At 43.9% G+C, this 27,096-nt stretch overlaps 7 protein-coding genes across 10 annotated transcripts; 4 read left to right on the top strand and 3 right to left on the bottom strand.

Annotated features, from left to right (window-relative positions):
* The first annotated feature begins 93 nt into the window (after window positions 1-93).
* On the top strand, window positions 94-4,883 carry dre4 (SPT16 homolog, facilitates chromatin remodeling subunit dre4). Of its 2 annotated transcripts, XM_017234669.3 has the most exons (9): window positions 94-396; window positions 626-889; window positions 953-1,252; window positions 1,315-2,492; window positions 2,553-3,419; window positions 3,495-3,763; window positions 3,826-3,976; window positions 4,086-4,205; window positions 4,591-4,883. In XM_017234669.3, exons 1-9 carry the CDS (start codon window positions 331-333, stop codon window positions 4,742-4,744), a joined length of 3,369 nt encoding a protein of 1,122 aa, XP_017090158.2. In that variant the 5' UTR covers window positions 94-330; the 3' UTR covers window positions 4,745-4,883. The 2 variants fall into 2 exon arrangements, with proteins under 2 accessions (XP_017090158.2, XP_017090159.2); XM_017234670.3 differs by lacking the exon at window positions 4,086-4,205 and having other exon boundaries at window positions 96-396; window positions 4,591-4,881.
* A 26-nt stretch (window positions 4,884-4,909) lies between these two features.
* Window positions 4,910-6,658, bottom strand: LOC108120836 (uncharacterized). The gene has a single exon (XM_017234671.3). The coding sequence runs from the start codon at window positions 6,441-6,443 to the stop codon at window positions 4,920-4,922; it is 1,524 nt and encodes a 507-aa protein (XP_017090160.3). The 5' UTR covers window positions 6,444-6,658; the 3' UTR covers window positions 4,910-4,919.
* A 1,095-nt stretch (window positions 6,659-7,753) lies between these two features.
* Window positions 7,754-11,017, bottom strand: LOC108120745 (transmembrane protein 134). The gene is made up of 2 exons (XM_017234520.3): window positions 10,522-11,017; window positions 7,754-9,284 (listed from the first exon to the last, which is right to left on the bottom strand). The coding sequence occupies exons 1-2, from the start codon at window positions 10,683-10,685 to the stop codon at window positions 8,936-8,938; spliced, it is 513 nt and encodes a 170-aa protein (XP_017090009.1). The 5' UTR covers window positions 10,686-11,017; the 3' UTR covers window positions 7,754-8,935.
* A 70-nt stretch (window positions 11,018-11,087) lies between these two features.
* HBS1 (translation elongation factor EF-1alpha (GTPase) HBS1) lies at window positions 11,088-13,407 on the top strand. The gene has a single exon (XM_017234514.3). It carries the CDS (start codon window positions 11,315-11,317, stop codon window positions 13,310-13,312), a length of 1,998 nt encoding a protein of 665 aa, XP_017090003.2. The 5' UTR covers window positions 11,088-11,314; the 3' UTR covers window positions 13,313-13,407.
* A 1,103-nt stretch (window positions 13,408-14,510) lies between these two features.
* Window positions 14,511-16,690, top strand: Rap1 (RAS oncogene family member Rap1). Its single transcript, XM_017234519.3, has one exon. The coding sequence runs from the start codon at window positions 14,555-14,557 to the stop codon at window positions 15,107-15,109; it is 555 nt and encodes a 184-aa protein (XP_017090008.1). The 5' UTR covers window positions 14,511-14,554; the 3' UTR covers window positions 15,110-16,690.
* Window positions 16,691-16,744: 54 nt separating this feature from the next.
* Window positions 16,745-18,945, bottom strand: LOC108120743 (CUE domain-containing protein 1). 3 transcript variants are annotated; one of them, XM_070280323.1, is made up of 3 exons: window positions 18,876-18,933; window positions 18,503-18,766; window positions 16,745-18,434 (listed from the first exon to the last, which is right to left on the bottom strand). In XM_070280323.1, the coding sequence occupies exons 2-3, from the start codon at window positions 18,659-18,661 to the stop codon at window positions 17,697-17,699; spliced, it is 897 nt and encodes a 298-aa protein (XP_070136424.1). In that variant the 5' UTR covers window positions 18,662-18,766; window positions 18,876-18,933; the 3' UTR covers window positions 16,745-17,696. The 3 variants fall into 3 exon arrangements, with proteins under 3 accessions (XP_070136424.1, XP_017090005.1, XP_017090007.1); XM_017234516.3 differs by having other exon boundaries at window positions 16,745-18,389; window positions 18,503-18,945; XM_017234518.3 differs by having other exon boundaries at window positions 16,745-18,386; window positions 18,503-18,945.
* Window positions 18,946-19,821: 876 nt separating this feature from the next.
* CNMa (CNMamide) lies at window positions 19,822-25,071 on the top strand. The gene is made up of 5 exons (XM_043214067.2): window positions 19,822-19,935; window positions 23,836-24,036; window positions 24,098-24,389; window positions 24,519-24,530; window positions 24,607-25,071. The coding sequence occupies exons 2-5, from the start codon at window positions 23,842-23,844 to the stop codon at window positions 24,678-24,680; spliced, it is 573 nt and encodes a 190-aa protein (XP_043070002.1). The 5' UTR covers window positions 19,822-19,935; window positions 23,836-23,841; the 3' UTR covers window positions 24,681-25,071.
* Window positions 25,072-27,096: the final 2,025 nt, after the last annotated feature.

Genomic DNA, 27,096 nt, shown 5'->3' with positions numbered 1-27,096 from the left:
TTTAATGGGAGGTTTAAAAATTTTTAAAAAAGTAAGTCAATCAATCATAATCAACTCATATTTTTAAATTATCGTTATTTTTTCCAATGCTTTTCAACACTGGTTAGGGATGGACAATTTGAATAGGACCGTTGCTTACGGCGAAAAAAAATACCAAACTCACGACATTGGCGCCAGATCACGACGCTGTGTCTTCTTCTTGCTCCCGCGCCGCCGCGCAATTTTTTCGCCCGGAATTCGCAAATGTGTTGTATTTTGTTTAATTTTGTTTAGCTGAATTTACGTTTCCATTTGCACATCCCGACCGACTCTGGTGGATCAAAACGCAAGATGAGCTTCGTGCTGGACAAGGAGGCGTTTGTGCGCCGCGTAAAGCGCCTTTACACTGAATGGAAGGTGAGTGGGATTTTGGCTGCGGATCCCCAGGCCACTTTTGTGCCTACAGGAGCCCCGGCACGCTCAGAAATTCCTATGCATATAGATACTATAAGCTATATTAACAGTTGTGATGAAATTCCATACTTCATAGAAAAAGGTGATAAACAACGGGCATAGAATTTCGAGTTAGGTTAGGCGCGAAGATGGATATCTCTTCTATACAAATACCTTTACATATTTGACACAGGCTCCCAGCACCGGACACGATGACTCGCTCAGCAACCTAGACTGCCTCATGAGCGTGGTGGGCACCGACGACGATGTGATCTACGCCAAGTCCATGTCCCTGCAGCTCTGGCTGCTTGGCTACGAGCTTACAGACACCATCTCAGTGTTTGCATCGGACGCCATATACTTTCTCACCAGCAAAAAGAAGATCGAGTTCCTGAAACAGACCCAAAACATAACCGAGGAGGGAATGCCAGAGATCAAGCTCCTTGTGAGAGACCGGGTAAGTTCGAAGGGGTATTCTTCTCACCCTGTAAGCAATCTAATCATGGTATCCCCTTTTTAGACTGACAAGGATAAGGGAAACTACGACAAGCTGATCAAGGTGATTCAGAACTCAAAGAAGGGAAAGCGCCTGGGTGTCTTTACCAAGGACGCCTATCCGGGCGAGTTCAGTGAGGCCTGGAAGAAGTCCCTGATGGATGCCAAGTTCGATCATGTGGACATCAGCACCATCATAGCATATCTCATGTGTCCCAAGGACGAGACAGAGATCAACAACATTCGCAAAGCTTCTCTGGTGTCCATGGACATCTTCAACAAGTATCTCAAGGATGAAATCATGGATATTATCGATTCTGATAGGGTGGGTTTTGCATTCTGGAAATATGTTCAAGCTATTAACTTAATCCCTTCGGAAACCCACAGAAAGTGAAGCACGTGAAGCTGGCTGATGGCTGCGAGACGGCCATTGGAGAGAAAAAGTATACCAGCGGACTGGACCCACGACTGCTGGACATGGCCTACCCACCGATAATCCAGTCGGGCGGAAACTATAGCTTGAAGTTCTCCGCAGCTGCTGACAAGAATATCTTGCATTTTGGCGTCATAGTTTGCTCGCTGGGGGCACGGTACAAATGTTATTGCTCCAATATCTCGCGAACATTCCTCGTCAACCCCACCGACGCCATGCAGGAGAACTACACATTTCTGGTAAATGTGCAGGAAGAGATTCTTAAGCTGCTGGTGCCGGGCGCCAAACTTTGCGATGTATACGAGAAGACGGTGGCCTTCGTCAAGAAGGAGAAGCCCAACATGGTGGAAAATCTTACCAAGAGTTTTGGCTTTGCCATGGGCCTGGAATTCCGTGAAAACTCAATTGTGATCGGACCGAAATGCCAAGCGTTGATAAAGAAGAACATGGTGTTCAACCTCCATGTGGGCATCTCGAATCTGACCAATCCCGACGCCACCGATAAGGAGGGCAAGACGTACGCTCTGTTTATCGGAGATACCGTTCTGGTAGGTGAGACGTCTCCCGCCAGTGTGATGACTCCCTCGAAAAAGAAGATCAAGAATGTGGGCATCTTCATTAAGGACGACAGCGAGGAGGAGGATGTCGACGATAAGAAAGCAACTAAGGAAGATCAAGGCACCGAAATTCTTGGCCGGAGCAAGCGTAACGCTGTCCTCGAGTCGAAGCTGCGGAATGAAATCAACACTGAGGAGAAGCGCAAGGAGCATCAGCGGGAGCTGGCCCAGCAGCTCAACGAACGCGCCAAGGAGCGTCTGGCTAAACAGGGAAACTCCAAGGAGGTTGAGAAGGTTCGAAAAAACACAGTGTCCTACAAATCCATCAGCCAAATGCCCCGAGAGACGGATGTCAAGGAACTGAAGCTGTTTGTGGACAAAAAATACGAGACTGTCATCATGCCCGTGTTCGGCATCCAGGTGCCGTTCCACATTTCCACCATCAAAAATATATCCCAGTCGGTGGAAGGCGAGTACACGTACTTGCGAATCAACTTCTTTCACCCGGGTGCCACAATGGGACGTAACGAGGGCGGACTCTATCCTCAGCCGGAGGCCACTTTTGTGAAGGAAGTGTAAGTAACATGCAGTTTCATATCATGGGTTTATGTTTCATATTCTGTTTTCGGATGCAGCACTTATCGGAGCTCTAATGTGAAAGAACACGGCGAAGTAGCTGCTCCCTCGGGCAACTTAAACAACGCCTTCCGACTCATTAAGGAGGTACAGAAGCGCTTCAAGACTCGGGAGGCAGAGGAGCGCGAAAAAGAGGATCTGGTGAAGCAGGACACCTTGATTCTGTCGCAGAACAAGGGCAACCCCAAGCTCAAGGATCTTTATATCCGTCCCAATATTGTCACAAAACGTATGACTGGAAGCTTGGAGGCGCACACCAATGGATTCCGCTACATCTCTGTGCGCGGCGACAAGGTGGACATCCTCTATAACAACATCAAGAGCGCCTTTTTCCAGCCTTGCGACGGGGAAATGATTATCCTGCTCCACTTCCACCTCAAGTACGCCATTATGTTCGGCAAGAAGAAGCACGTGGATGTACAATTCTATACGGAGGTGGGTGAGATCACCACGGATTTGGGAAAGCACCAGCACATGCACGACCGTGACGATCTGGCGGCCGAGCAGTCTGAGCGCGAGCTGCGCCACAAGCTCAAGACGGCGTTTAAGAGTTTCTGCGAGAAAGTGGAGGGCATGACGAAGAGTGTGGTGGAGTTTGATACTCCATTCCGTGAACTGGGATTCCCGGGAGCCCCCTTCCGTAGCACAGTGACGCTGCAGCCCACCTCCGGATCGTTAGTGAACCTCACCGAGTGGCCACCATTTGTGATCACCCTGGACGATGTCGAGTTGGTGCACTTTGAGCGCGTCCAGTTCCATCTGCGGAACTTCGACATGATATTCGTGTTCAAGGAGTACAACAAAAAGGTGGCCATGGTCAATGCCATCCCCATGAACCTGCTGGACCACGTTAAGGAGTGGCTCAAGTACGTCTTCTCCTTTGATGGTTACTTGATAGTTGATAGTTGATATGGTTACTTATGTTGGGTGTCTTCCATTAGTTCCTGCGACATTCGCTACTCGGAAGGTGTCCAGTCTCTTAACTGGGTGAAGATCATGAAGACCATTACAGACGATCCCGAGGGATTCTTCGATCAGGGCGGTTGGACTTTCTTGGACCCCGAATCGGGTAGCGAGGACGAGAACGAGACTGCCGAGTCTGAGGAAGATGAGGCCTACAACCCCACAGATGCCGACTCGGACGAGGAGTCGGACGAAGATGATTCCGAATACTCTGAGGCCTCCGAAGATGAGAGCGACGAAAGCGATGGTAAGATCCTACTATCAAACTCCAAATCACCAATGGTTTTCATTCTTATCATCCACCTGCAGAAGACCTCGGATCGGATGAAGAGTCCGGCAAGGATTGGTCTGACCTGGAGCGCGAAGCCGCCGAAGAGGATCGCAACCATGATTACAATACCGATGATAAACGGAACGGAAAATACGAGTCCAAGAAACACAACAAAAGCTCAAAGCACAGGTATGGAATCGCTCCCTTATCCTTACTACTTATTAAGATCTCTAAGATCTCCTCCTGAATTTGTGAATATTTATAAATCGTTTCTACCCTGTTTCTACACCAATCACAGTCGCCGCGAACGCGAGGAGCAGCGATCGTCGTCGTCGCACAGTAAAAAGCATAAGTCGAACTCCTCTTCCTCCTCTTCGCATTTAAAATCCTCCAGCTCCAAACATGGCAGCTCATCTAGGTTTGTTACGGGAAAGACCTTGAAATAAAAGCTAATACTTCCATTTCCGGCCAATTGTTAATTATTTAAGCAAGCGCATGTCATATACCATTTAAAAAACACTTTCATCCATTAAAATCCAGTTGTATATAAAGGTTTTCCAAATTTAACCTCCAAATTCGATTTGATTTTTCTAATCGGCTTGATTTTAATACCCCATCTCCATAAGTTTTGAGTTTTTATTCGAATGTTACGAAATTCCCCATTAAACCCTCCATAGACACCTTCCATAACCCATCTTAACCCATCTTATAGCTTGCTGCAAAATTTAAAAAATTAATTAAATTTAAATATTTTAAAACTCAAACAAAGATACTAATGAAAGCTACTTGTAATCTATTTAAAGCCCATCGAAATCGTCCAAGGACAAGTACCAAAGCCGAGACAAGCATCATTCCTCCTCATCGGGACACAAGAGCAGCAGCAAGGACAAGGATCGCAAGCGCTCGCGGGATGACAGCCGCGACAATGGTCACAAGTCGAAGAAATCGCGACACTAAAATACTTCAATCCCTTTGTTATCCCTCATTGTCAAATCTGTTTAAAAAGGATCACAATCCCCGAACCACCACCACCACCACCACTCCCATTCTCGCTTGGAAAGTTGTATTAAAAATTAAATATAATACGACTATACATTTATGTAATAAACTAAAATAAGAAACTATATTAAGGCTACTTATTCCAGCTCCCCAAGAGGTGTCTGTAGGCATGAACAACCTCGTCTCCGCTGTCCCGACGTCTCCTACGTCCGCCACAAGCCTGTTCCTCGTGGTGATGGCCATGGTGTTGTTGTCGGGAAGTAGCCGAGTTTCCGGCTGCAGCCACGCTTCCCCGCCTCTTGTGGGCGTCGAACATGTTGCGGGTCTTGTTGATCGGATACCGCATCTTGTTCTTCAGCCATGTGGTGAAGGCTCGCTCGTTGTCCTGCATCTTCTTCAGCTCTTGCTCGTTGCGGTTGAGGGTCTGCTCCATGGAGAAGCGCTGCTTCCGGCGAATCTGCTGCTCCCGCTTCTGCAACTGCTGGGCACTCAGCCCGTACTCCGACATGTAGCCCGTATAGCGCGGCAGCTTTCCCTGGAGCGAGTTGCGATGTTCGCAGCAGATCTTATAGTTCATCCGAATGGTGGGCGAGGTGGTGGATCCCGAGGCGGAAGCTGACGAGGGCGTGGGCGTGGGCTTGGTCCTGCGCCGGAAGCTGAAACTGCGCGAAGTGAAGAAGGTTTTGGAAGTGGCTTTGGGACAGGTGGTTGTGCAGGCCCCTTTCAGGCCATCCTCTGGCTCCTCTTTCTTAAAGTAAATGCTCTGCTCGTTGAGCTCAAAGTCCTCCGGAATGTAGCTGGCCACTATGATGGACAGATTATCCTCTTCCTCCTCAGCAACAGCCACCGCAGTAGGATCAGGATCGGGTAGAGGTACCTCTGCCTCCAGTCCCGTCAACCTGTCGATGGTAGCCTGCTGCTTTGGATCAAGGGTCTTGTACAGATTCTTGTAGGCGTCCCTCAGTTTCTGGCGGGCCTCGTTGAGGGTGCGCTCTTCCTCCTCGCAGTCGGACTCGGTGAGCAGGTTGGTCAGGCTTTTCTGGTCGGATTCGCCGTGGTCGAAGGTGCTCTGTCGAATCTGAAAGGCTGCGGGAAGGGCGGGATCCTTCTTCGAGGGCGAGTCATCCAAGTCGGCCTCGTCCACCCCGGAGAAGTCGTCTTCATCGTCCACTGGAAGAGCTTCCTGCACGACTGGCTCTTGGACCACCTCTGTTATGTCCAGGATTTCCTCGCATATCTCCTCCTCCACCTCCTCAGCTTCAGGAACTTCAAGTGGGGGAACTGGGATGTCCTCAGTAACCGAAGCCACTACCGGCTCTTCAGCAATGGGCTTGAGCTTCAATTGGGATAACTGCTGCAAGAGCTCATCTGGTGGACTGGGGCTCAAGTCCTTCTGCTGACCAGTGGGCTCGTAGTCCTCCAAATTCAAGGCGAACTTCACTTTGGTCACCTTACCGTTGCCATCGGCGAGGGCTTCGTCCGGGGCAAAGAGCTCCTTGTTGGCCTCCTTAATCCTGTCCACAATGTTGTACTCGTTGACCGGCTTCAGGACTGCGGAATAATCCATAAGAAGTGACATGCTGTCGCCCGAAGGATCAGATAACAACTTACAGTAGACCTCGCAGTCCTCGTCCGATTCTGGCTCGCGTTCGCTCATCTCTGCCAGCTCCTCCTGGCGTGGCACATCGATTGCCTGCGTCGAGTGCCGGGATATTTTTAGACTTGGAAACTTTTGCGCTGCGATTTACGAGTGGGATGTGGGTTCGCCGAAACTTTCCATTTCGTGTTGAGTCGTCCTCCCGCACCCATCAAAGTCTAATGAACTTGGATGTGCACTCTGCCAGGCATTAGTTAGCCGATACTCCTCCTGCGGCCGCCACTTCGGCTCCCCCCCTGCGGTTATTGCCTGACATTTGGGTTTCAATGGCGCCCGTTGCCAGGCCGCCAAAGATGTCCTGATGTTTGATCGATGCCTGGTGACATATTGTCTCCCAGAAGAGGAGAAATCGGGAGTTCATAATGGGAAAGAGTACGAGGTATACACTTGGAGCTTCCTCTATATAGTTTTTATATTAAAAAATTAAATTTTATTAAAAGTGAGAGATAAAACCAATATGCTTTCATGAAATGAGTAGAATAATAAAGTGGAGTGGCCCAGGAAAGCGTATAACATGGTAGAGGTACGGTTCCGGTTCCGGTTTCCCATCACTACCAGGATCCAGATTGGGGGGAGGAACAACAAACAATTGTTTGGCGTTTTATTTCCATGCACTTTATTCCATTTCCACACTTACTTGGCTAAGCACATTTAAAGCTTAATCGTCAACGGTTCCGAGCGTATTCGAATTATTCGAATCTAACCGAATCAAATCGAATCGAGTAGAGCCGAAGTCGAGGCAACAATTATTCAAATTCAAGTTCAATTCAAATAAGTTAAAAGCTACAAAAATAATCGATTCGGAGAGGCGCACAACACCAATAAATAATTAAACCTAATAGAGCCGTCGTTAACTGTCGTATTGAGCAAGTATATAGCCTATTCCATAGCCGATTTGATTGTTTCTAACATTCCATTTAATTTCATCTCATTTGCATTGCCATTAGCCGAAAGTTTGTTATTCGAGAGTCCGGAGTGGGTTGGGACCGGAGTGGGTGGATGTGGAGGTCAAGGATACATCAATGAATAAATGTATATATTTTTTGAATAAGTATGAGATCTACATCTGGAAACGCGCTTTGGGTTTCTGTGGGGGGGGAGTCTGATAAAAGTTCAATGGGCATGCCGCAAAAATAAAGATAAAGTTTATCTTTAAAGAAATAATAAAATTTCCGCGAAAAAAAAATAGTCTTTAAAAAAGGAATAGATAATGCACGTCCAATAAACCAAACAAAAAATGATAAATAATTTATTATATCACTCTGATAACCCAATGTCAGCCAAAAGCTTGCGATTAAAACAAAAATATATCAAAAATAATAATTTTAATTCGAATAAAAACCAACATTCAATAGGGGAAAATACATACAAAAGTCAAAAGTTACAACTACACACTAGGGTTAGGATGAATTTTGGAAAATAATAGGTCCTGTATTAGCCGTTAATCTTATTCAGATTTTTCTTTTTGTTTTTTTATTTAATACAACCATATTCAGCAGTTCTTAATTAAGAAATTATACAACATTAAGAACTAAACGGCAGATGAGGTGTATATATCAGTGTGGATGACTGTTTGAGATGTAATTTCATTAGAGGACGGTGTGGCTGGGGGTGAGGTAAAGGTAAAGGTAGTCAGCGGAAAAGAGGCGCGTCATCACTATATCTATAAAAAGAACATATTGCAATATCGGCGCTTCATCTTACATCACTAGTAGCTTGGTATTATTCATCATGATTCGCTTGAGAATTGTCTCGTTACAATCGATTAGGTTTAAATCATAATCATAATTCGAAGTTGACTAAAGTCTAGATCTAGATCTTTAAGGCGCATCCATGGACAGACGCTCACTAATCATATACATAGATTCGTGGGTGTACGGGTTTTGTTTTTTGTTTTGTTATAATCTTTCGAGTGTTTTAGCTTTTGCTTTTGAAAATCGTAAAACATTTTCGTAAAACGTACGCATTGTTGTAGCGTTTTTGGTGCTATTAAATTTCAATAAATTACAATTACAATTTATATATATATAGTGTACGTATAACTCTAGCGATTCTTTAACATTTTAGCATCATATACAAAGTCTTTCGTTTTTTTTTTTTTTTCTCTTTGCTTAAATCAATTTCGAGCGTACGTATTTAAACATTTTAGGGGCATACAAAACACTTTACTGAGTATATAATAGAAAATGTTGTAAAATATATAATCATATATATAAATATATTGCTATATTTCGATTGGGGGGTTAAGAGGGGCTTTGTCTAAACGAAATTTTTCGCCACTTTGGCCGAACACAAAAACGTACGTTACGCAAAAGCCGGCATTCGGGTTCGGTTTCGGGTTATTTACGATTAATTTATAGAAAATAAGTTGTTTATACAAATATAAACAAACACATGGATGTATATAGGGTGGATAGGGGTCTCCCTCTCTCCGTTTTAGGTTTTGCTACTTGTCTCCTGGATCAACCAGAGCACTCTTCGCTTATCGACGCTTATGTAAAGAGTGGCAGGTGATAGAAGTCAAACCCTCGATATCCTTTGGCCGCCAGCCAGATGTAGACAACGTGATAGGCCCCCGGAATGAAGCAGATAAGTCCGGCCACAAAAAACACAACTCCCTGCGATGTGTTCTGCGGATCGGCAATGGCGAAGGTGCCCATCACGAACAGGCCAGTGCCGATGACAAGGAGCGTGAAGGCGGCCAGGACTGTGCGCCAGTTCTCGCGCACCTTTGGATGCCGCCAGCAGTATGTGTTGGTCTCCTCCGTGGGCAGGTTGCCGTACTCCTGGATGAGCGAGTCACTGTCCCGGGACGTTGTGTCCTCGGCATACTTGTAGCCCCTTTTAGAATTAAAAAGAAAATAAAAACAAAAGTTAGATAAAAAGTTTAGAAAATGGAATACTATAATAAAACTCAGTTAAGCCGTCATATAACCCTGAACTTTGGACCATAAACGCTTTATAATAACAGAGCGGAGTAAAGTGGGTCGATCTTAGCTCGATTAAGCTTATGAAACACAAATTAGTCCAAGTTTATTCTGCGGAAAATGTATTCAAGTAAAGCAATGCAGGCCCCTTTAACCTTTTTTTTTATTTTGCGTTGAGAAATTCGGTTTTTGAACCGAGTCTATTGTAGACTTTGGGTCTGTTATCAAGTGAGCTGAGGTTATCGTAGGATTGGATTGCCGCCAAAAGCAAAACGCAATCATTTTTGCGTTTGCCAGCGGCGTAAAGGGGGGGTAGAAGCCCGACAAGTGCAGTTACCGATGAGTCGGTTGCTGGCTTGCTAACTGGTTCCAGCTGACCGCAGGCGAAGGCCGCTCTTGCCTCCTCCACCCAGCACCTCCTCCTACCTCGCACAATCCTCAAAAAATGGCGATGAAGCCCTTATGACGAAATTTATGCGCAATGATTTTTGCAATTGAATGCCAAATTAGGCTGGACGTCTGCATTTATAATCCAATAATTACACATAGTATTAAAGTGTGGTTGTTGTTGTTGCTATTGCGACACGCCATGCATGGCTAATGGAAGAGAAGAAGAAATGAATGGATTGGCTTGGACCCGGGCGGATTGAGGTGGTCAACAAAGCCAGAAAGCAGCACGCACGCGCCTGTGGCGTCGAGCTCCACTAACTTATTCAGGTGCTTCGCCCAACTGCTTCCGGCGGGAACAAGGAAGTCAGCAAAGTACGGTATCTTGGGAATATCCAAATCCCTATGCGGGCTTAGACATTAAATTAAACTTCTAAGCTTTTAAATTCTTTAAAGAATGAACTCAATAAACAGAATATGATACTCCCTTTTCTGGAAGACACAATAGCACTCCCTTTCTTTCGTAAGTCGGAACAGCTGGCCAGTCGGATTAATATAAATAAACATGAGAATAACAATAACGAGAATGGGAACACTTAAGCTTCCTTGTTTGGCGGACTAAAGTGAATCAGAAAGCGCCTCAGCACAAAGCACAGTAAAATGGTGCCAATAATAGCAGCCCACGCACGCAGATCAGGTCTAATCGAAGCGAATTGGATACATGATTGCGGGCCAAGACCCGTTTTGGGGTGCCCCCCACTCACTTTGGATCCTGGATGCGAATGGAGACGTCTTCGGTGGAGCGACCTTGCTTTCCGCCCCGCATGGGCGTGGATATCACAGTGGATCCATACACACGTATCGCCTCGTCCGTCTCCTCCTCGAAGGCGTCGTGTATGGAGAAGCCCCTGGCCCCGTTGTTGTACATATTTCCGCTGTTTATGCTGGCTCAACGGCTGCTGCTGCTTCGGCTGCTGCTGCTGTTGGTGTTGTTTATTATTAACGACGATATTTGGGTTGCCAACGTTGGCTCGCACTGCCTCGAATATCGAGTGAAAAGCGATTTGGTTCTAATGCTGCCTCGCCATCCTGGTTGTGCACTCCGAATCCGGGTTGATTTTTCACCGATTTTCCCTATTCCACAGCCTTTGAACCGACGAAAAGGGGTTTTTCTCGTTCTATTTAACGCGACACAAAAGACGAGTTCAGCAGGGCAGGAAGAAGCAGCACGTTCGAGTGTGACCAGAGTGTGAATCCTAAAATTACCTGACGTAAGTCGGTTTGCTTAAAATCGGGTTGTTTATTTTCTTTATAGTAAAAGTGCTTCAATTTACTTGTCATAGTGGCATATTCATATTAAAAGTCTATTCTTGAGTTGGGATACGTAAATTATTGTTTCATCGCTTCTTAAATATTTTGTACTACGCCCCTGCTTTAAATACCAAAAGTCGCAAGAAGATAAAGACGCAACGGTCACATTAGCACGCTCTTGTATTATTTTCCTCGATGCGATTCTGACTTTATTTTCGTAAATTGTGAAATAAACATCCCATCAAGATGTCGCGCCACCGGATAGTGCGCACGATGGATTACAACGACGAGTACGATGGCTATGACGACGTCTACGGCCACTCGGTGGAAGATGAGCACTGCATTTCCCCCACGGATGCCCAGCACTGGCTCTACGATCGTGCCCGTGGCCAACAAAGCATCTCGGCCTTCCTGAGCAAGAACAAAAACATTGAGGAAGAGGACCCTGACGAGGAGGATGAGGACGCTTCTTTTGAAAAGGCGCGGCGGGACTCTGAAAGCTTCCAAATGCCGCAGCTGAACGAGATTGACCAGGCCAAGCTGAGTTCTTGCGTGGATGAGGTGCGCAGCGTAGTGGGAGATGCTGTTTCCGAGCGCCGAATAGTGGAGACGTCCATGAAGTTTGACTACGACATGCAGAAGATCCTAGATGAGATTCTCAATGAGGAAACCAAGAAGAAGCCGACTAAAAAGACACCATCCACTCCCGTGCTACCATTAAGTGCAGCCAAATCTTCCAGCAAAGCGGCACCTACACCACCACCGAAAATCAGTCTGAAAGAGCCCAGGAGAGGCTTCGAAATCGCCTCTCCGAAAGTGCCCTCTTCGCCGGTGGTGTCTGGACGGAATACTCCCGTGGACGGGGACGACCTTAATCGAACTCCGGCCACTATTTTTAAAGTCTCCAAGGACCAGGCCCAGAGAAATGCACGCCAGCTGTATGAAAAGGAGCGATCCGACCAGAAAAGTCATATACACATGATTGTCATTGGCCACGTAGATGCTGGAAAGAGCACCCTTATGGGCCATCTTCTCTTCGACACCGGCAATGTTTCCCAACGCGTGATGCACAAACACGAACAGGAGTCCAAGAAGCTGGGCAAGCAGAGCTTCATGTATGCCTGGGTTCTGGACGAAACGGGCGAAGAAAGGGCTCGAGGAATCACGATGGACGTGGGCCAGTCCCGAATCGAAACAACTTCAAAGATTGTGACTCTATTGGATGCGCCTGGGCACAAGGACTTTATACCGAATATGATCTCGGGCGCAACACAGGCGGACGTGGCTCTCCTCGTCGTAGATGCCACGCGAGGTGAATTCGAGTCTGGCTTTGAACTTGGTGGGCAGACCAGAGAACATGCTATTTTGGTGCGATCGTTGGGAGTCAACCAGCTGGGCGTGGTAATCAACAAACTGGACACCGTGGGCTGGTCACAAGAGCGCTTCACGGAGATTGTCACCAAACTGAAGTCTTTCCTCAAGCAAGCTGGCTTTAAAGAGTCGGACGTGACCTTTACACCATGCTCAGGACTTACTGGAGAGAATCTCACCAAGAAGGCGCAGGAATCGGCACTGACCAGCTGGTACAGTGGCCCACACCTCCTGGATGTTATTGACAATTTCAAGGTCCCCGAACGCGCTATTGATAGACCTTTGCGCATGTCCGTTTCCGATATCTACAAGGGCACCGGATCAGGATTCTGCATTTCTGGAAGGGTGGAAACTGGAGTACTTTGCGTAAACGATAAAGTTTTAGTGGGAGCCAGCCGGGAGCAGGCTCAAGTGAAATCCATCACAATGGACGAGTTTCCCCAGACGAGTGTTTTTGCCGGAGATCAGGTATCTGTTACTCTCGCCGGTGTGGACATCAACAACGTTACCGTAGGCTGCATCATCTGTGATCCACAAACACCTATTCCAGTGACCCTTCGTTTCCAAGCCCGCATCATCGTTTTCAACGTTAAGGTCCCGATCACGATGGGATTTCCCGTGCTTCTGCACCACCAATCCCTGATAGAACCAGCCGTAGTGTGCAAACTGACAGCTTTGATTCACAAGAGTACGGGCGAGGTGGTCAAGAAGAAGCCCCGCTGTCTGGGAAACAACTCCTGCGCGTTGGTAGAACTGGAAACGAGCCGACCAATCTGCATCGAGCGCTATGCAGACTTCAAGGAATTGGGACGAGTCATGCTGCGTGTGGCCGGGGTTACCATCGCCGCTGGAATGGTGACCAAGATTCGTTAAGGTGCCAACCCGCTGAATTTTTGTACGAAATTTTAGTTAGACTTTCATTCTGTTGTTTTGCTAAATATAGTTATGTGAATTGATAAAATCGAGAAGTTGCTGAAATCAAGTTTGAACTGTATCCATTTTGGCGCCTGTTGGTTTCTTAAATATGTTGATGGTCACACTTGTGTTATCAATATGTTGGTATTTTTTCCGCTCCTCTTTGGAATTTGTGTGGCCGTTTTTTCGGTATTTCGCAGCAAGCAAAAAAGTTGTCTATTCGGCTGTGGGCGAAAAAATTGTCTATTTGCTCCGGAATCACGGAATTATCGCCGTTATCAATCAAAAGTACAGCGAATCGCGAGCGGCGACAGGTGAGGGCCACAAAAAACATCGCGCAACGGATATCGCAGCGAGTGGAGACAAAAAACAAAGGTAAAACGCGCTCCGATTCGCCTAGAGTTGCCCGCAGATTCATGCGGGTGTGCATTACGATTGCAAGGCTAAACGTTCGGCTTTACATCGATGTTATACACACTTGGCGGCCCACATAAACATTGCAATATTTTCATTTAAGAAATAAACGAATCGCAATTGGGAATTGCAAGTGCAGCGCGTTTCCCCACGGCCGCCTGGCAACTCTATAAATGAATCATAAGAGGGGCTGATAGAGCGAGAAAAAGAAAAGAACAAAAAGAGGGAGTGCATACCAGCATACCAAAAGCGCAAACCAAAAAAAGAACTAAAGCATCCAAATTACAGTGTACAAACTATATAGTGAAACTACTTTCTTCTTACATCCACAGTGAGCCCTCGGTACAAACGGAGAGAGATTTCATTTATCGCCGAAAGCAACAATTGAACGCACGCACCTCGAAAGAGCGAGGGAGAGTCTCACGCTCTCACACCTACACACACACACTCACACACCACACACACACGGCACAAAGGTTATCAACAACAACAAGAGCAACAAACTTACTTTAAATATATATATATGTTTAAGAAAAAACAAATAATTACAAAAACGTTCTAAAAGAACCACACAAAACTGCAACCGAAAAGCAATCGCCGAACAACGCCTAAACTAGTGATTTTATGAGAAAAGGAGGAAGGGAGAGGAGAGCCAAAACCATAAGATTTGTGCAACCATACGAGGAATTTGTAACTGGAACCCACCTGCGAGTCAAAACCTACGCCTACCTGCTTTTCGGGTCTTTTAAAATAACAGAACAAAAACAAAAGGAACAACAGTGAGCCATGCGTGAGTACAAAATCGTTGTGCTGGGCAGTGGCGGCGTGGGCAAATCTGCGCTGACAGTCCAGTTTGTGCAGTGCATTTTCGTGGAGAAGTATGACCCGACCATCGAGGACAGCTACCGGAAGCAGGTGGAGGTGGACGGCCAGCAGTGCATGCTGGAGATTCTCGACACTGCGGGCACGGAGCAGTTCACCGCGATGAGGGACCTGTACATGAAGAATGGTCAGGGATTCGTGCTGGTCTATTCGATCACGGCGCAATCAACGTTCAACGATCTGCAGGACCTGCGCGAGCAGATACTGCGGGTCAAGGACACGGATGATGTGCCCATGGTGCTGGTGGGCAACAAGTGCGACCTGGAGGAGGAGCGTGTGGTTGGCAAGGAGCTGGGCAAGAGCCTGGCCACTCAGTTCAACTGCGCCTTTATGGAGACCTCAGCCAAAGCCAAAGTGAATGTAAACGATATCTTCTACGACCTGGTCAGGCAGATCAACAAGAAGTCGCCCGAGAAGAAACAAAAGAAACCGAAAAAGTCCCTATGTGTTCTGCTATAAGACTTCCAAAAACCCAACCATTTAAAAAAAAATCGACAGGATTGAAAGAAGGAACTAGGAGGAGTAGGAGGAGGAGAAGAGAGGAGATTCAAGTGTAAGAGTAAAGTTTTTAAATTTTTTTTCGTTCTTGTTTCGATTTTTGAGATCCAAATGCTATTAAAAATTTGAAATAACCAATATACTATGTACAAGAAACTTAAACTGACAATGTTTTAGAACTGTTTCAAGTTTTTGTAATTACCATTTACTACTTATTATGATTGTGTACTATTTTTCGCTGAAGAACCATTGATGAATATGGGGAATTATTTAATATACGTATACCACACACACACATATATATATATATACACACAAATTGTCGTTCGTTTTTGAGCCGTTTTTTAAATTATGCAACAAGTGAAACATTCGTAAACTAAAACATTCGTATTTATTGATTCTATTCGGTTATACTCTACAGTACGTCTACTATATACACAAACAAACAAAAAAAATCCAAACCAACAACAACAAAAAATATATCTATAAATAGAACCGTAAACAATGTCGTTGCTCTTCTACCAATTGAAAATAAAAAAAAATTAAGAAGGTATAAAACATTTAAAAACAAAATCAAATTAAGCTAAATTAAATTGTATGCCTAAAGCTAAAAGAATTCCACTAAAAACCAACTAAAATTGAGAACATGAATAAGGAACATATTTTATAAAAATATTGTGTATGCAAATGATGTCAAAATGTTGCAAACAGCCAGAAAGTAATGCGCCCATTTAGTAATTAGTTTAAAACAAATTTACAACTAATTGTTTAATGCGATCAATTGCATCAAATTTAAATTCATGACACACACGCCCCCTACCACCCACCCACCCACATCCCATACACCACACCACAACCCACACTCCATACACCCACAAACATACACACAAACAAAGAAAGAAAGAAACAATGGCACTCCGGATTGCTCTCAGAGAGCGAGAACGGAAGAGGGCGAGTGCCACTTCCGCATCCTTTTAGTGGGACAGCTAAAAATAAAACAGCCACAAATTCTAGTATATTTATACATAAGAAAAATGGTTTAACTTAAACAGAGAGTCGTGTCAATCCCAAAATGAAAAGAAACCCAAAAAAAAAAAACGAAGTAAATTTATAATTATTTCATATAATACGAAATGCATAAACTTCACGTACGAGTAGATACCGACATGCCCTTAAATCAAAGTCTAAACACAGCCAACAACCAACATTAAAAAAACTAAAAATCTAAGCCCAAGCATAATATACACATATATATATTAAATATATGATTAAAAATAAAAAAAAAATCATTTTTGAAATAATAAACAAAACCCCGTTACAATAACATAATGTAATAATGAACGTGTGAAAAATGTAATTGAAAAACCATTTTTTCGAACTTGTTACTCTAATTACTTCGTTTTTTAAGATCTACAAAAGATCTTGAGGCCGCAGTGAATTAGATCAGCAAGCTCGAGTATCTTTTAATTATTAATAAATGTATTATGTTTATAAAAAATTAAAAAGGAAATGCAAAAACAAAATAAAAATTATATAAATTCATATACCAAGTGGACATATGATGGTTTTGGGTGACTTCCCCAAGAAAACAGCGGATTTGAGTTTTGAAATATCTGTATTTGATACTTGGAATAGTTATATACGGTTGATATTCAAATATTTATACATACAATTACAATCAAATAGCCGATTTTAATAAATATAATAATTTGCTAGTTTATAGCACGCATATTCACTTCACGGTAAGAACTGCTTAGGTTTTGTTTTCAAGTCGGAGTTGTTTTTGAGTTTTTTAATAAATCTGCAGGCTGATATGGTATGCATAGTTTTAAGAGATTCGCGGTTAAACGTTAATACGCATATTTGTTTAAAGACGGCTAAGCGCAGCATTAAAAAATTTTAAAACGGAAATTTGGATGGGGAGTAAGATTTAAATTTAGTTTAAGTTACTGTACAATTAGTGGCTTGAGAGTTCCGCTTTATGACTAGGTTTTTCGGGGTTAGCAAATTGCTCCGTATTTGGGAGATTCGTCATCGAGTCCTGGTGTGATGTGTCTGTTAATTAACGCATTTAATAATCAGTCAAACTTGTGTATGAGTGTGTTTCTAGCAAACTTTCTATTCGTTTTCAAATTACCGGTTAAAACGTAACTACGCTAATTTGGCAACAACGAAAGGGGAGAGAACAAAAGGCTTATCTTTTAGACAAAAAAAGAGTGTCTTTAAACGAATAAAATGAGATAAGTCCGATTTAGATAAGAATATTCCATTATCTGTATAACATAAACGAATCAAAGGTCAAAACACCTTTTTGTAGTAAACAAACAAAACCGTATAAAAACATTAAAATTTTAAGAAAATATTGCACGGGGGATTAAAATTGCACTTAAGCTTAAAACTAGGGTAATACAATCATTTCGTTTGGATAGGAGATTTCGTTCTTGCCTAAAGATTACGATTGGGAACGGGTTCGTTTAGGGGAGATTACTAGCGCACGTGACCGTCACGTTATGGCCGTTGAGATTAGATAACAAAATGCCGATCCGCTTCACTTTCGCAGCTGCAACTGGCCCTGCTGTTGTTGGCTGGACTGCTGCTGTTGGTTGGGGTTCGCCTGCTGCTGCTGCTGTTGTTGTTGCTGGTGATGGTGATCTTCATCATCGCTGGGCTCCTCTCGCAACGGTAAAGAGTCGATCTGCTTGGCGGTGGTCACCTTTTTGTTGCGCTGCCAGGTGAACACCCTGGCCATTTGAAGGAACTTCTTGCGCGACATCTTGCCCATATTCTTGAGCCGCTCCTGGAAAGGTGCATCGTCCTCGCCCTTGGCCTTGCCACTTTGCTCCTTCTCTAAGGCGTTCATGAAGTCCTGGTTCCAGCGCAGTTGGTTCATAAACTCCTCATTTTGCAGCATCAGGGCGAATTGTTCGTCAGGGAGCTCAAAGTCCTGCTGTCCGGGAGCCGGAGTAATGCGCAGAAAGCCCTGGGGCAGTGGCCCCAGAATGGGTGGATTCCAGCGCCGATTCCGCTTTGTGGGCGTGTTGCTTTGACTGCCTGTCGGCTTATTGGGACGTTGCTTTGGTGAGGCACCCGTATTGTGGTGATTCGGCGAGGCACTGGCGGCGGTCAAAAGAGCTCCAGTCGCCGATGCGCCATTAGGTCCTCCTGTCTCCCCGCCACCATCCGTGGTGTCGACAGTCCGGCGGAGGTCTTTGTCCGAGTCGTTCAGGTTGATGAGGCTCTGCTGGGGCGAGACATTAGCATCCAGTTCATTGCGCAGTTTCTCGTTCTGCGGCATGCGGTTTGTTAGTGGGCTGCTGTTAGTATACCATACAAAAATGTATGTTCTGAACCTACCTGGTTGTCTATCGACATGGCGAGAAGGGCATCTATGGTTTGGTCCACGGCGCCCAGGTTGGCACGGAGTATGGCCTCTATCACTTCCCGATCAATGTCGGGGAACATCTTTTTAAAGTCGGCCATTGCCTGCGAAAATTCCAGTTGAAGCGTCGACATGGTAATCCCAATAGGATCTTCTCAACTTGGCCAGGAGAGACAGTCGGCCTGAAATATGTTGTTTTTTTCTGGCAGCGTATATTGTTTTCCTCTCAGGACGTTGGACTTCGATAAATATATATTTGGTTGTTGGTAATATATCAATAGGGATATATTTGTATCGTAATAGTGTTGCCTAAATATCGCAAATAAGATATTTGGTGTTAATATTTACTTTTTCGCCAACTAATTCACATTTTATTTTTTTCAGCTGTATTGTATTCAGTTCACAGTGTTGCCAGACTTCGATTTGTATATCGCCCCAAAAAATAATCGATAGTCCAGAACGAATTCTGAAGCCCCAAAATTCATAATTTTTGTAAATCGAAAACCATTATTTATAAATAAATATGGAAAAGTTTCACACTTTATCCCCAATTATACTGGATTTTACCCGAGTGAAGAAATCTCGTCTTCAGTCTTTTGGGAGCCCTGGATGTTTATCTATGGCCCCAAAAAAGTGTTGGAAAATGACTGTTACGCTAAGGCGCCAATTCAAACAAAATTCGTTTTGAAGCTGAGCGCCATGCATTGTAGAGTGTCACGAGTGATTGAGTAACTATATATAAACTACAGGCTATGGAATCTCAAACAGTCACGTGATATTTTGTATTGCTGATTATTGCACAGCACGTGTTTGGCTGCCTTTGTTCCGGCACGGAGTGTCACTTACTGCGGTCGCGTTTTAATAAGTGTCAATTAGCACTGATATGATTGCTCTTTGATTTCCTATCAGCTCTACGCGGCTTCCAAAAAAAGACAGTGCTTATCAATGTCAGACAAGAGATGAGTACGACTCCCCCGCCCGGTTTTTGGGGGTGATGTAACCATAAAAATTAATTTAATCACAAATCAGCGGCCGAAGCGTGGGCGAAGTAGATTAGGGGACTACCTTCCGATATTCCGGATCAGACAAGGGGTCGACGTATGTCGGCTTAATCTGGTTCTATTCTTAATATATGACTTAGCGAACCTTCCTAGACACATTTAATTGCTGTCTACTGGGACTTTGCCCAAAATTCGACGCATTATATTCAAATTAGGAAATGACTAGGGGAGACTATAATATATACAACTGATTTTAGAATGAAATCAAAAATCTGTCAAGAATTTGTGTGTCACGACACCCCCAATAAATTGTGTTTCTGTGTGATTTAATACGAGGTGATATTGCGTCACTTTTTTGGACACTTTTTGACTGAAAGCGATCAAGATTTGCTATGATACTATGATACGTAAGTAAGCATAAAAGATTAGATCCAACTGTTTACGTTTGTGATGGATCTGTGTAAATTTCCATGCTATTTTTGTATGCGTTCAGGAAACTGGAATTATTTTTAGTCCATCTATTTGCTCATCTCGCTTGTTGGTAGCTAATTAAAGTACTTTATTTAGATTTATGAGGGGTAACCCTCGAATTGGGTTTATTTACAGGTACCCAGACATAAAGGGTGTTTAGAGCGTTTTGATCCCAAAAAGGAAATCATGTGATCCCTTAGGCGTTTCATTAGCGATGAGCTTGCAACATCCGCTCAGAAAAACTGCAAATCGGCATTGACCCAATTAACATTAAAAATTTTAAAAAATTCCAGCATAATCACAGCGGGTTTAATGACCTACAATTGGAAACATAGAGTCATTGAATATGACTCTTCATGGATTTATGAAGACTACCACTAGCAGATTATAGAAAGGCAATGAACCTAGCGAAGGTGTAAGCGCGTAGATAGTGCCGTAACTCTACATTCACAGATCATCTATAATCTGATTCAGACTAATATGCTGAACCCTATTAGCTGTACCGCAGCTCATATTCATTGTACTAACTATATAGCCCCTTGGATCATAAATCTTGGCTTTATCAGACGATTTGTCAAAAGCGTGGCACGACTACGGCACGGGCTCGGGAGCAAACCGAACACCGAATCCGAAGGCACCAAACCGACTTTATTCAGTTCTTTAGGGGTCCGTTCGGCTCCTCTTCGCTGATTGTGGTAAGAGATCGATCGTCCATCCGTCGAGTTTAGTTTGCCTCCAGCCCAGAAAGCGCTAAGAAGCCAACAGTTCGCGCACCACTGAATTTCGGGTGTTCCAAAATTAGCCGCGCTGAAATAAAATTACAAAAAACTTTGCAAGTACTCCAGCACCTCGAATTCATCATCAGCCCCCGCCCCCAAAAACCTGACCCGGGAGAGGCGGAGAGACTCATCTATACATCTACCCACCGAGCCACCGGAACCACCCACTCGAACATTAGACGTGCGGCGGCTTCTGTCACCTCCGAAGTGTCGTGTCGGTTATTGTCGTTGCCGTAGTTGCCGTCGTTCCCGTCGCTGCCGGTTTGGTTGCCCATTTGAACCTGTTGAATGAGCCTTTATGTGGCGTCGCCATCCGAGGCCCTATATAAACAAATGCTTCCAACGGATTTGCGTTTATTCTTCATTGTCACACCTAACGGTTAAGATTCGCCAGACGGAATCGCAAAATTTTCAAATAATCCAAACCAAGTAAAGAACTGGTCATAAACTGAGCTCCAACTAATTGTTAAGCCATCCGCAAATTTTGAATTACTGTAAAAAGTACAGTTAAAGTAAAAAAAGTACAGTTTTAGCCAAGAAGTGAAAATTGTGTTAATCGAGAATATTCTAAGGACGAATTCAAGATCTGACTTCAAGTAATCGAATTTAACAAGGTAAGTCTAAGCTCTGAGAGGTGGTCTTTCAGATCCGTAACCCCATTATTGAATTAGCCAAATAATAACGATTTTATAGAGCATTTTTGATTTTCATGAATAATTATATTTAAATCGAATCATTCGAATTCATTCATGGGTCATCTAAATGGCGCCAAGAAAATTATTTTTGCTCATTGATAATAATAATTGAACACATATACATTTATTTATACATTATCAGCACCAATTTTCTGAGCTGTGGGATTTTCGCTTAAATGCCTCGGTGATTAAATGTTCCGATTTTATGTTCCACATATATACGAAATTATTGTAGCCGTCTTATCAGGGCTCTGCGAAAGTAGAGCTTGAAACGTTCAATGGAAGTCTCGTGAATCGGCGAGAGTTAATTGCGTAGTTTTATTCTTTAGAACGAAATCGGGGAGTGGGGGATTCCAGCTTAGATTCAGATATAGATTACTTTTGTTTACCGGCCAGTAGGGTCCCAGAAAAGAGGGCGTGTCACCATAAGTTTAAACATGTTGTTGTTGATAAGAGGACTAGCTCCTAGCTCTCGTACTGGCTGTGGTCCGATATTTTATGACGTGCCCCGATGACGCACTTTACGGCGGGCAAATAAACGAAGACCGAAACCCAACTGATATTCAGGCTATTTATTATTATATAGCCGCGGTTTGATGATACGATTTGGGTCACAAAAGCCGAGACCCCCAGCCTAGTTTGTATTCAAAATATATTTAGATTTCGATTCAGATTTGGAATTTCTTTTGGAAATTTTCGAAAAGATAGGTTTCATTTGCGCATGAAATATGTTAAATTAATGAAATGCACGAAATAATGGGAAAAGGTTCCAGAAAAACATACAAACATACAAAAACAAGTCATGATATACAAAAACAAAAAAAGGCGAATCTCTGCCGAATCTCCTCGAATCCCAATCAAACTAGTTTAAGGTTGTATTCTTTACTGCCAGTTTATACTCGTAATTGGCAATCAAGTCGCGCACATAGTATTTTATTTTGTCAGTTTGTTATCGCTTATCGGACACCGTTCACAGATACTTTTTAATAACCGGCAGATGCGTCAGGGGAAACTGTCAAATAAATTCGACAGGTGCGCCATGTGCGACAGGTGAACCCTCCCGCGATAGTTCCCCCGCACTAGTGGGGAAATCTCCGCCCCTGGGTTCAATGAAACCTAGATGGACTAGGCCTTGACTCTCGTACTAAAATAGAGAGATCAGACTCGACTTGGGATCGGGGATCGCCAATGCACTATCAGCTCTGAGCTGGCCATAAAAATGCGTTTGACTGCGATTAGGCTAGCACATCAATCATCAAAAACAAACACGGAGCGTGTAAGTCACGGATCGAGATGAAAAAGTCGCTGACACCAATCGCCAAAGTTTATCGCCTGCACTTGAGATTCGAGGGCAAAAGAAAAAAAGAAAATAATAATCATAATCATAAAAAAAAGAAAACTCCGTGGGGCGCCGAAAGATCACAATCGAGAACAGTAAAATATGCTTCAGTCGGTAACAAAAAATGCGATTTGGGTTTATTTTAAATAGCAAAATAACCAGAGAAAGGTATTCGCTTGACTCTGCTCGTCCTTGCCCTGCCCTTGCCCCAGCAAGGATAACCATTTTTATAAATTTGCCAACCACCCCAAATGACTTGTAATTTTTAACAGCCATAAAGTGGCCCCCGCCCTCGAATTAGCCCGCTCCTTATTTGATAATGAGCCGAGTGCTCAACTTTAGCATTCTGGCCGCGTCAGAGCTTGAGCTTAATTAGGCATTAATATTTCATAAATGTCAATTACGATAGTCCTCCTCCGCTTTAACCCCAAGCCCCAAACTGACCCGTGGTCGTGGCATATCAAATGATGATATTGCAATGTGACCTGAATCCACGAGCTGGGCTTCAAAGAAGCCCGCCCTGCCTGCTGTTTTTAGCCGGCCGAGTTTCAAACGGAGGGGGAAAAGTATGAAGAAAGCCAAAACTTTTTAACTGGAACATGGCCCAGATTCCATTGAGCTGCCAACTTGCTGCTTGTTCGTCAACTGCAACGTGACTTATTTGAAGTATCCAACACCTCGGCGAGTGGGTGTTAAAAGCCTCTGAGGGCTGCCCCCATCCTGCTCCGATTCGCGCATATTTTTACTCAGCCTTCTAAAATTTATTGTGTTGTTTGTAATAGGAAACCCTTTTGCGTAAGCAGGATGGCAGGGGCTTTAGTGGTCGCAGGGTTCGTTGTGTCACCCGAGGGGTTCTGCTTAATAGTCCCTGCCGAATTGTTGTTTACACTTTCAATAGCTTGACTTTGCATATGAAGTGTTTAAGAGGAAGTACTTCCCATTAGCTTAACATGCAGGATAGTTGAAAAATATTGTTGCTGATTTTTCAGTCCCTGATATCCTGATTTATTGTCTATTCCGCAGTTGAACATGTCCGCCCTCACGCCGCCCACCACCACCACCTGTGGCTGCTCGCACGTCCACTGGGCCATAGTCATTGTGCTCCTGTCAGTCGCCACCGGGCCAGGACACGCCATGCCACGGCCCCCACGCTCCACCACGCAGCTGTTGTTCAGCGAGCTGCTGGGTGGCAACGAGGACAACAACGTGTATGCCGAGCAATTGGTAAGAGTCCTCCAGACCAGTCTTTAAGGCTAAACTAAGCTATCTGTGTTGTCCACAAAAGAAGCAACAGGAGCAGAGGCAGCAGCAGCAACTGCAGCGGGCTCCCTCCTTCGTCCGCAAGTGGCCGTCCCTTCGCGATCTTCTTCTGATGGCAGACTACGATGACTTCGGATCCCAGGAGGAGGACGTGACCGAGTCCCGCCTGCTGGCTCGGCTCCACAAGCTCAGCGACAACGGAGGAGCCGGCGACCAGCTGCGTTACAACGTGGTGAACGATCTGACCAATGTTCCCTCCAAGAAGGTGGTGCCAAGTCACTCCCTCAAGGAGCACAACACCAAGAAGAATGTGCAGTGTGAGTACTTTTCACCTTTCTCCTTAATTTATTAAATTTCTTTTGTCGCTATGTGGAGCATGAGTAACTAATAGTCGTGTTTATTTGCTTTTATTTTCATGTTTTGTTTTTATGATCCAACCAATGTAGTTCGTAAACAATGTAAGTGTTGCATGAACTAATCTGAAGTGTCTGAATATGAGAAACTAACTATTTTTTTCCTTTCGTGGGCTCATAGATATGTCGCCTTGCCACTTCAAGATCTGCAACATGGGTCGCAAGCGCAACGCCGGCAGCTACTACCCGTACTGAAGGGATCAAAGGTCGAAACCATTATCCAAAGAACACACAAACAGCCAAAGTAAAATAAATTTAAAAAAAGAAAATGAGAATTTGTCATGGGACATGTTCAAATGCCAAGTATTGTCTACTGTTCTAATTTCCTTAAGAAGTATCCATTACAGAGCTTAATTAGAAATTATGTTGTATTTATAAAATGTTTCAGTCACACATCCGACTCTCTCCTGCGATGTTTCTCTCTTTATATTGCATGTACAGCATCCCTACAAAAGTATTTTCATATTAGTTCTTAAAGTATAATCTACGATTCTTGTTGTATTCGAAATACCTTGAATAATAATAACCAACACAATGTTGTTAGATATTAAGCCCAAGTTACATATTACACAACCGTATTTATTGAAAACGAAAACCAAAACCAAATAAGAATGATATGTGGTAAAGTTTCTTGAATAAATGTTATATAATTATGGTATTCAAGGACCTAGAGGAGGTCCAAAAAGTCTTATATCAATAGCTTCATTAAAATCTTCCAGGTACCACAAAGTATTCAAAGGTATTTGGAGGCAATATGATTTCTGGTAAAAATATAGAGTTGGCTTTTAGGCTTGGCCTGGAAATGGTTTAGGCCAAGTTTTACTTCTTCAAGTGAACACTAGTTTAAAGAAACTACAACAATTTTAATGTATAACATTTCATCAAAGAATAGTTCCTTATTACTTTTAATACGACCCATTTACGTTTCATTATTCACGATTTGCATATCCGTTCAGAGTCTGTGGGAACAAATTGAAAGATAATTCTTACTAGGGAATGGCGTTGATATTTCTTTGAAAGTGTTACATATTAATAATAGGTTTCCCGCCTTTGCTATCTGCATTCAAATCACGCCACCCGTTTATATGTTCGGGCTCATATGGATCAACCGCCAGGGGTCGGTGTGGCTAAAGGTCAAGTGCCACTGCAATTTGTTGGAAAAGCCAGAAGCCAGCCGGTTTTGGGTGGGCGTTGCACACAGAGAAAAAATATAACAGTTTTCCAAAGGCGGTCGCCTTTATGTTTGGTTAGTTAATGTCACTCAGTCACGGAACAAAAAGCCTGGCCAGAACCGAGCTGGCCAACTGGACTTAGAAGTTTACGCCTAAACGCGTTTGCGGGCTGTGGGAAAATTTTAAACAGCTGAACGAATTCGAACGCGAATTGAAATCTGAATGCGAATCGAATCCACCTTTTTTACTATTACAGTTTTGAATGGGCTTGCTCTGCTGACGTAGCTGTGACCTTCGACTGTGCCTCACATTTTGCTCTTTCGAGACGTTTACACGAAATGCATTTCGATCTATTCGCAATTACCGAGCAGAGCTTCGACACCGGCGGCCTCCGCTGCCCGCTAGTGATTCATGCTGCCCAGCCACTATATGGATTTTAATGGAGACTATATAGTAGGTATGTAGCAGGATAGGTACACACGACTAAATGCAAATTCTGCTGCAATTAAAAGTGCTGCTCAGCACTCGACAAATTGCTTGTGTCGGCTTTGATTGGCGCTGATTTGCGAATTATGATTCCAACATGTCAATACGAAGATCTCGGCTAATCGGGTGTCGGCGTGTGCACCTCCATGTGCTTCCCACGGAGCTCAGACTGGCAGCTTCTGGCGGAAAATTATGGGTTCTCCCAATCAACATGAAGTGGCGGAGGTAGATGGATGAGCGTTTAAGTGCCATGTGGCAGCAACAAAATATTTACACTCTTTATGGCAGTGGCGGCTCATAAACTAACAATTATTTGATAGCACTTATTGGAGTCTAGAATTAGTAGTATAATTAAAAATTATAAACATCAAAACCACGGCCTATTAATTAATCAAAAACACCAATATTTCACACCCTTTGCCAAATTAAAGCGTTTATGAATTGATATGCAATTTTCGAATCATTTGAATAGTTTTCTTAGCTCAGTCCAATGCTAACAGCGGAACGAACTTGAGCTGGCCCTAACCAACATGGCAAGTGAATTAAACGCTTAAACTTGAAATATTTTCGCCCCAGACTTCACACTCTACGGGAAATCCTCCATCAGACCATCAGATAATTAGGCTTAAAGTGCTCAACACTTTACGATCGGGCCGGAGCTTCAGGGTCAAGCTCAGACCAGATCTGACGAAAGTAAAAGTAAACCAAACAAATACTAAGTGGCTGATCGTTTAATTAAGTTAATTCAGTTGTTCCAGTCGCGTGTTAATGGCACTTTCAAAATGGCCAAAAGTCGCAGGCACTTGCCAAAAATCTTGGCTTAGAAGCGAATTGAAATCGTAACATAAATTGCCCGGGTCCAAGTGGATGGGTGGGGACTGTGGCATTTCTCACCGAAATCTGAAAATCAAACGCCATACCACAAGCTGACTCAATCGTTTGTGTGAGAAAAT

The sequence above is a fragment of the Drosophila bipectinata genome, chromosome 3L, assembly GCF_030179905.1.
Source record: "Drosophila bipectinata strain 14024-0381.07 chromosome 3L, DbipHiC1v2, whole genome shotgun sequence".
In the NCBI taxonomy this organism is placed as follows: Eukaryota; Metazoa; Arthropoda; class Insecta; order Diptera; family Drosophilidae; genus Drosophila; species Drosophila bipectinata.
Note: the sequence above shows the minus strand (reverse complement) of the source record. Positions and strands in the feature narration are given on the sequence as shown.

Coding starts and splice junctions, on each gene's coding strand:
- dre4 (XM_017234669.3), top strand. CDS start 331: ATGAGCTTCGTGCTGGACAAGGAGGCGTTTGTGCGCCGCGTAAAGCGC. Junction 3,420..3,494: donor CACGTTAAGGAGTGGCTCAA/GTACGTCTTCTC, acceptor GTCTTCCATTAG/TTCCTGCGACATTCGCTACT. Junction 3,977..4,085: donor AACAAAAGCTCAAAGCACAG/GTATGGAATCGC, acceptor CACCAATCACAG/TCGCCGCGAACGCGAGGAGC.
- LOC108120836 (XM_017234671.3), bottom strand. CDS start 6,443: ATGAGCGAACGCGAGCCAGAATCGGACGAGGACTGCGAGGTCTACTGT.
- LOC108120745 (XM_017234520.3), bottom strand. CDS start 10,685: ATGTACAACAACGGGGCCAGGGGCTTCTCCATACACGACGCCTTCGAG. Junction 9,285..10,521: donor ATTCGCATCCAGGATCCAAA/GTGAGTGGGGGG, acceptor TAATTCTAAAAG/GGGCTACAAGTATGCCGAGG.
- HBS1 (XM_017234514.3), top strand. CDS start 11,315: ATGTCGCGCCACCGGATAGTGCGCACGATGGATTACAACGACGAGTAC.
- Rap1 (XM_017234519.3), top strand. CDS start 14,555: ATGCGTGAGTACAAAATCGTTGTGCTGGGCAGTGGCGGCGTGGGCAAA.
- LOC108120743 (XM_070280323.1), bottom strand. CDS start 18,661: ATGTCGACGCTTCAACTGGAATTTTCGCAGGCAATGGCCGACTTTAAA. Junction 18,435..18,502: donor CCATGTCGATAGACAACCAG/GTAGGTTCAGAA, acceptor CGCATGCCGCAG/AACGAGAAACTGCGCAATGA.
- CNMa (XM_043214067.2), top strand. CDS start 23,842: ATGTCCGCCCTCACGCCGCCCACCACCACCACCTGTGGCTGCTCGCAC. Junction 24,037..24,097: donor ACGTGTATGCCGAGCAATTG/GTAAGAGTCCTC, acceptor TGTCCACAAAAG/AAGCAACAGGAGCAGAGGCA.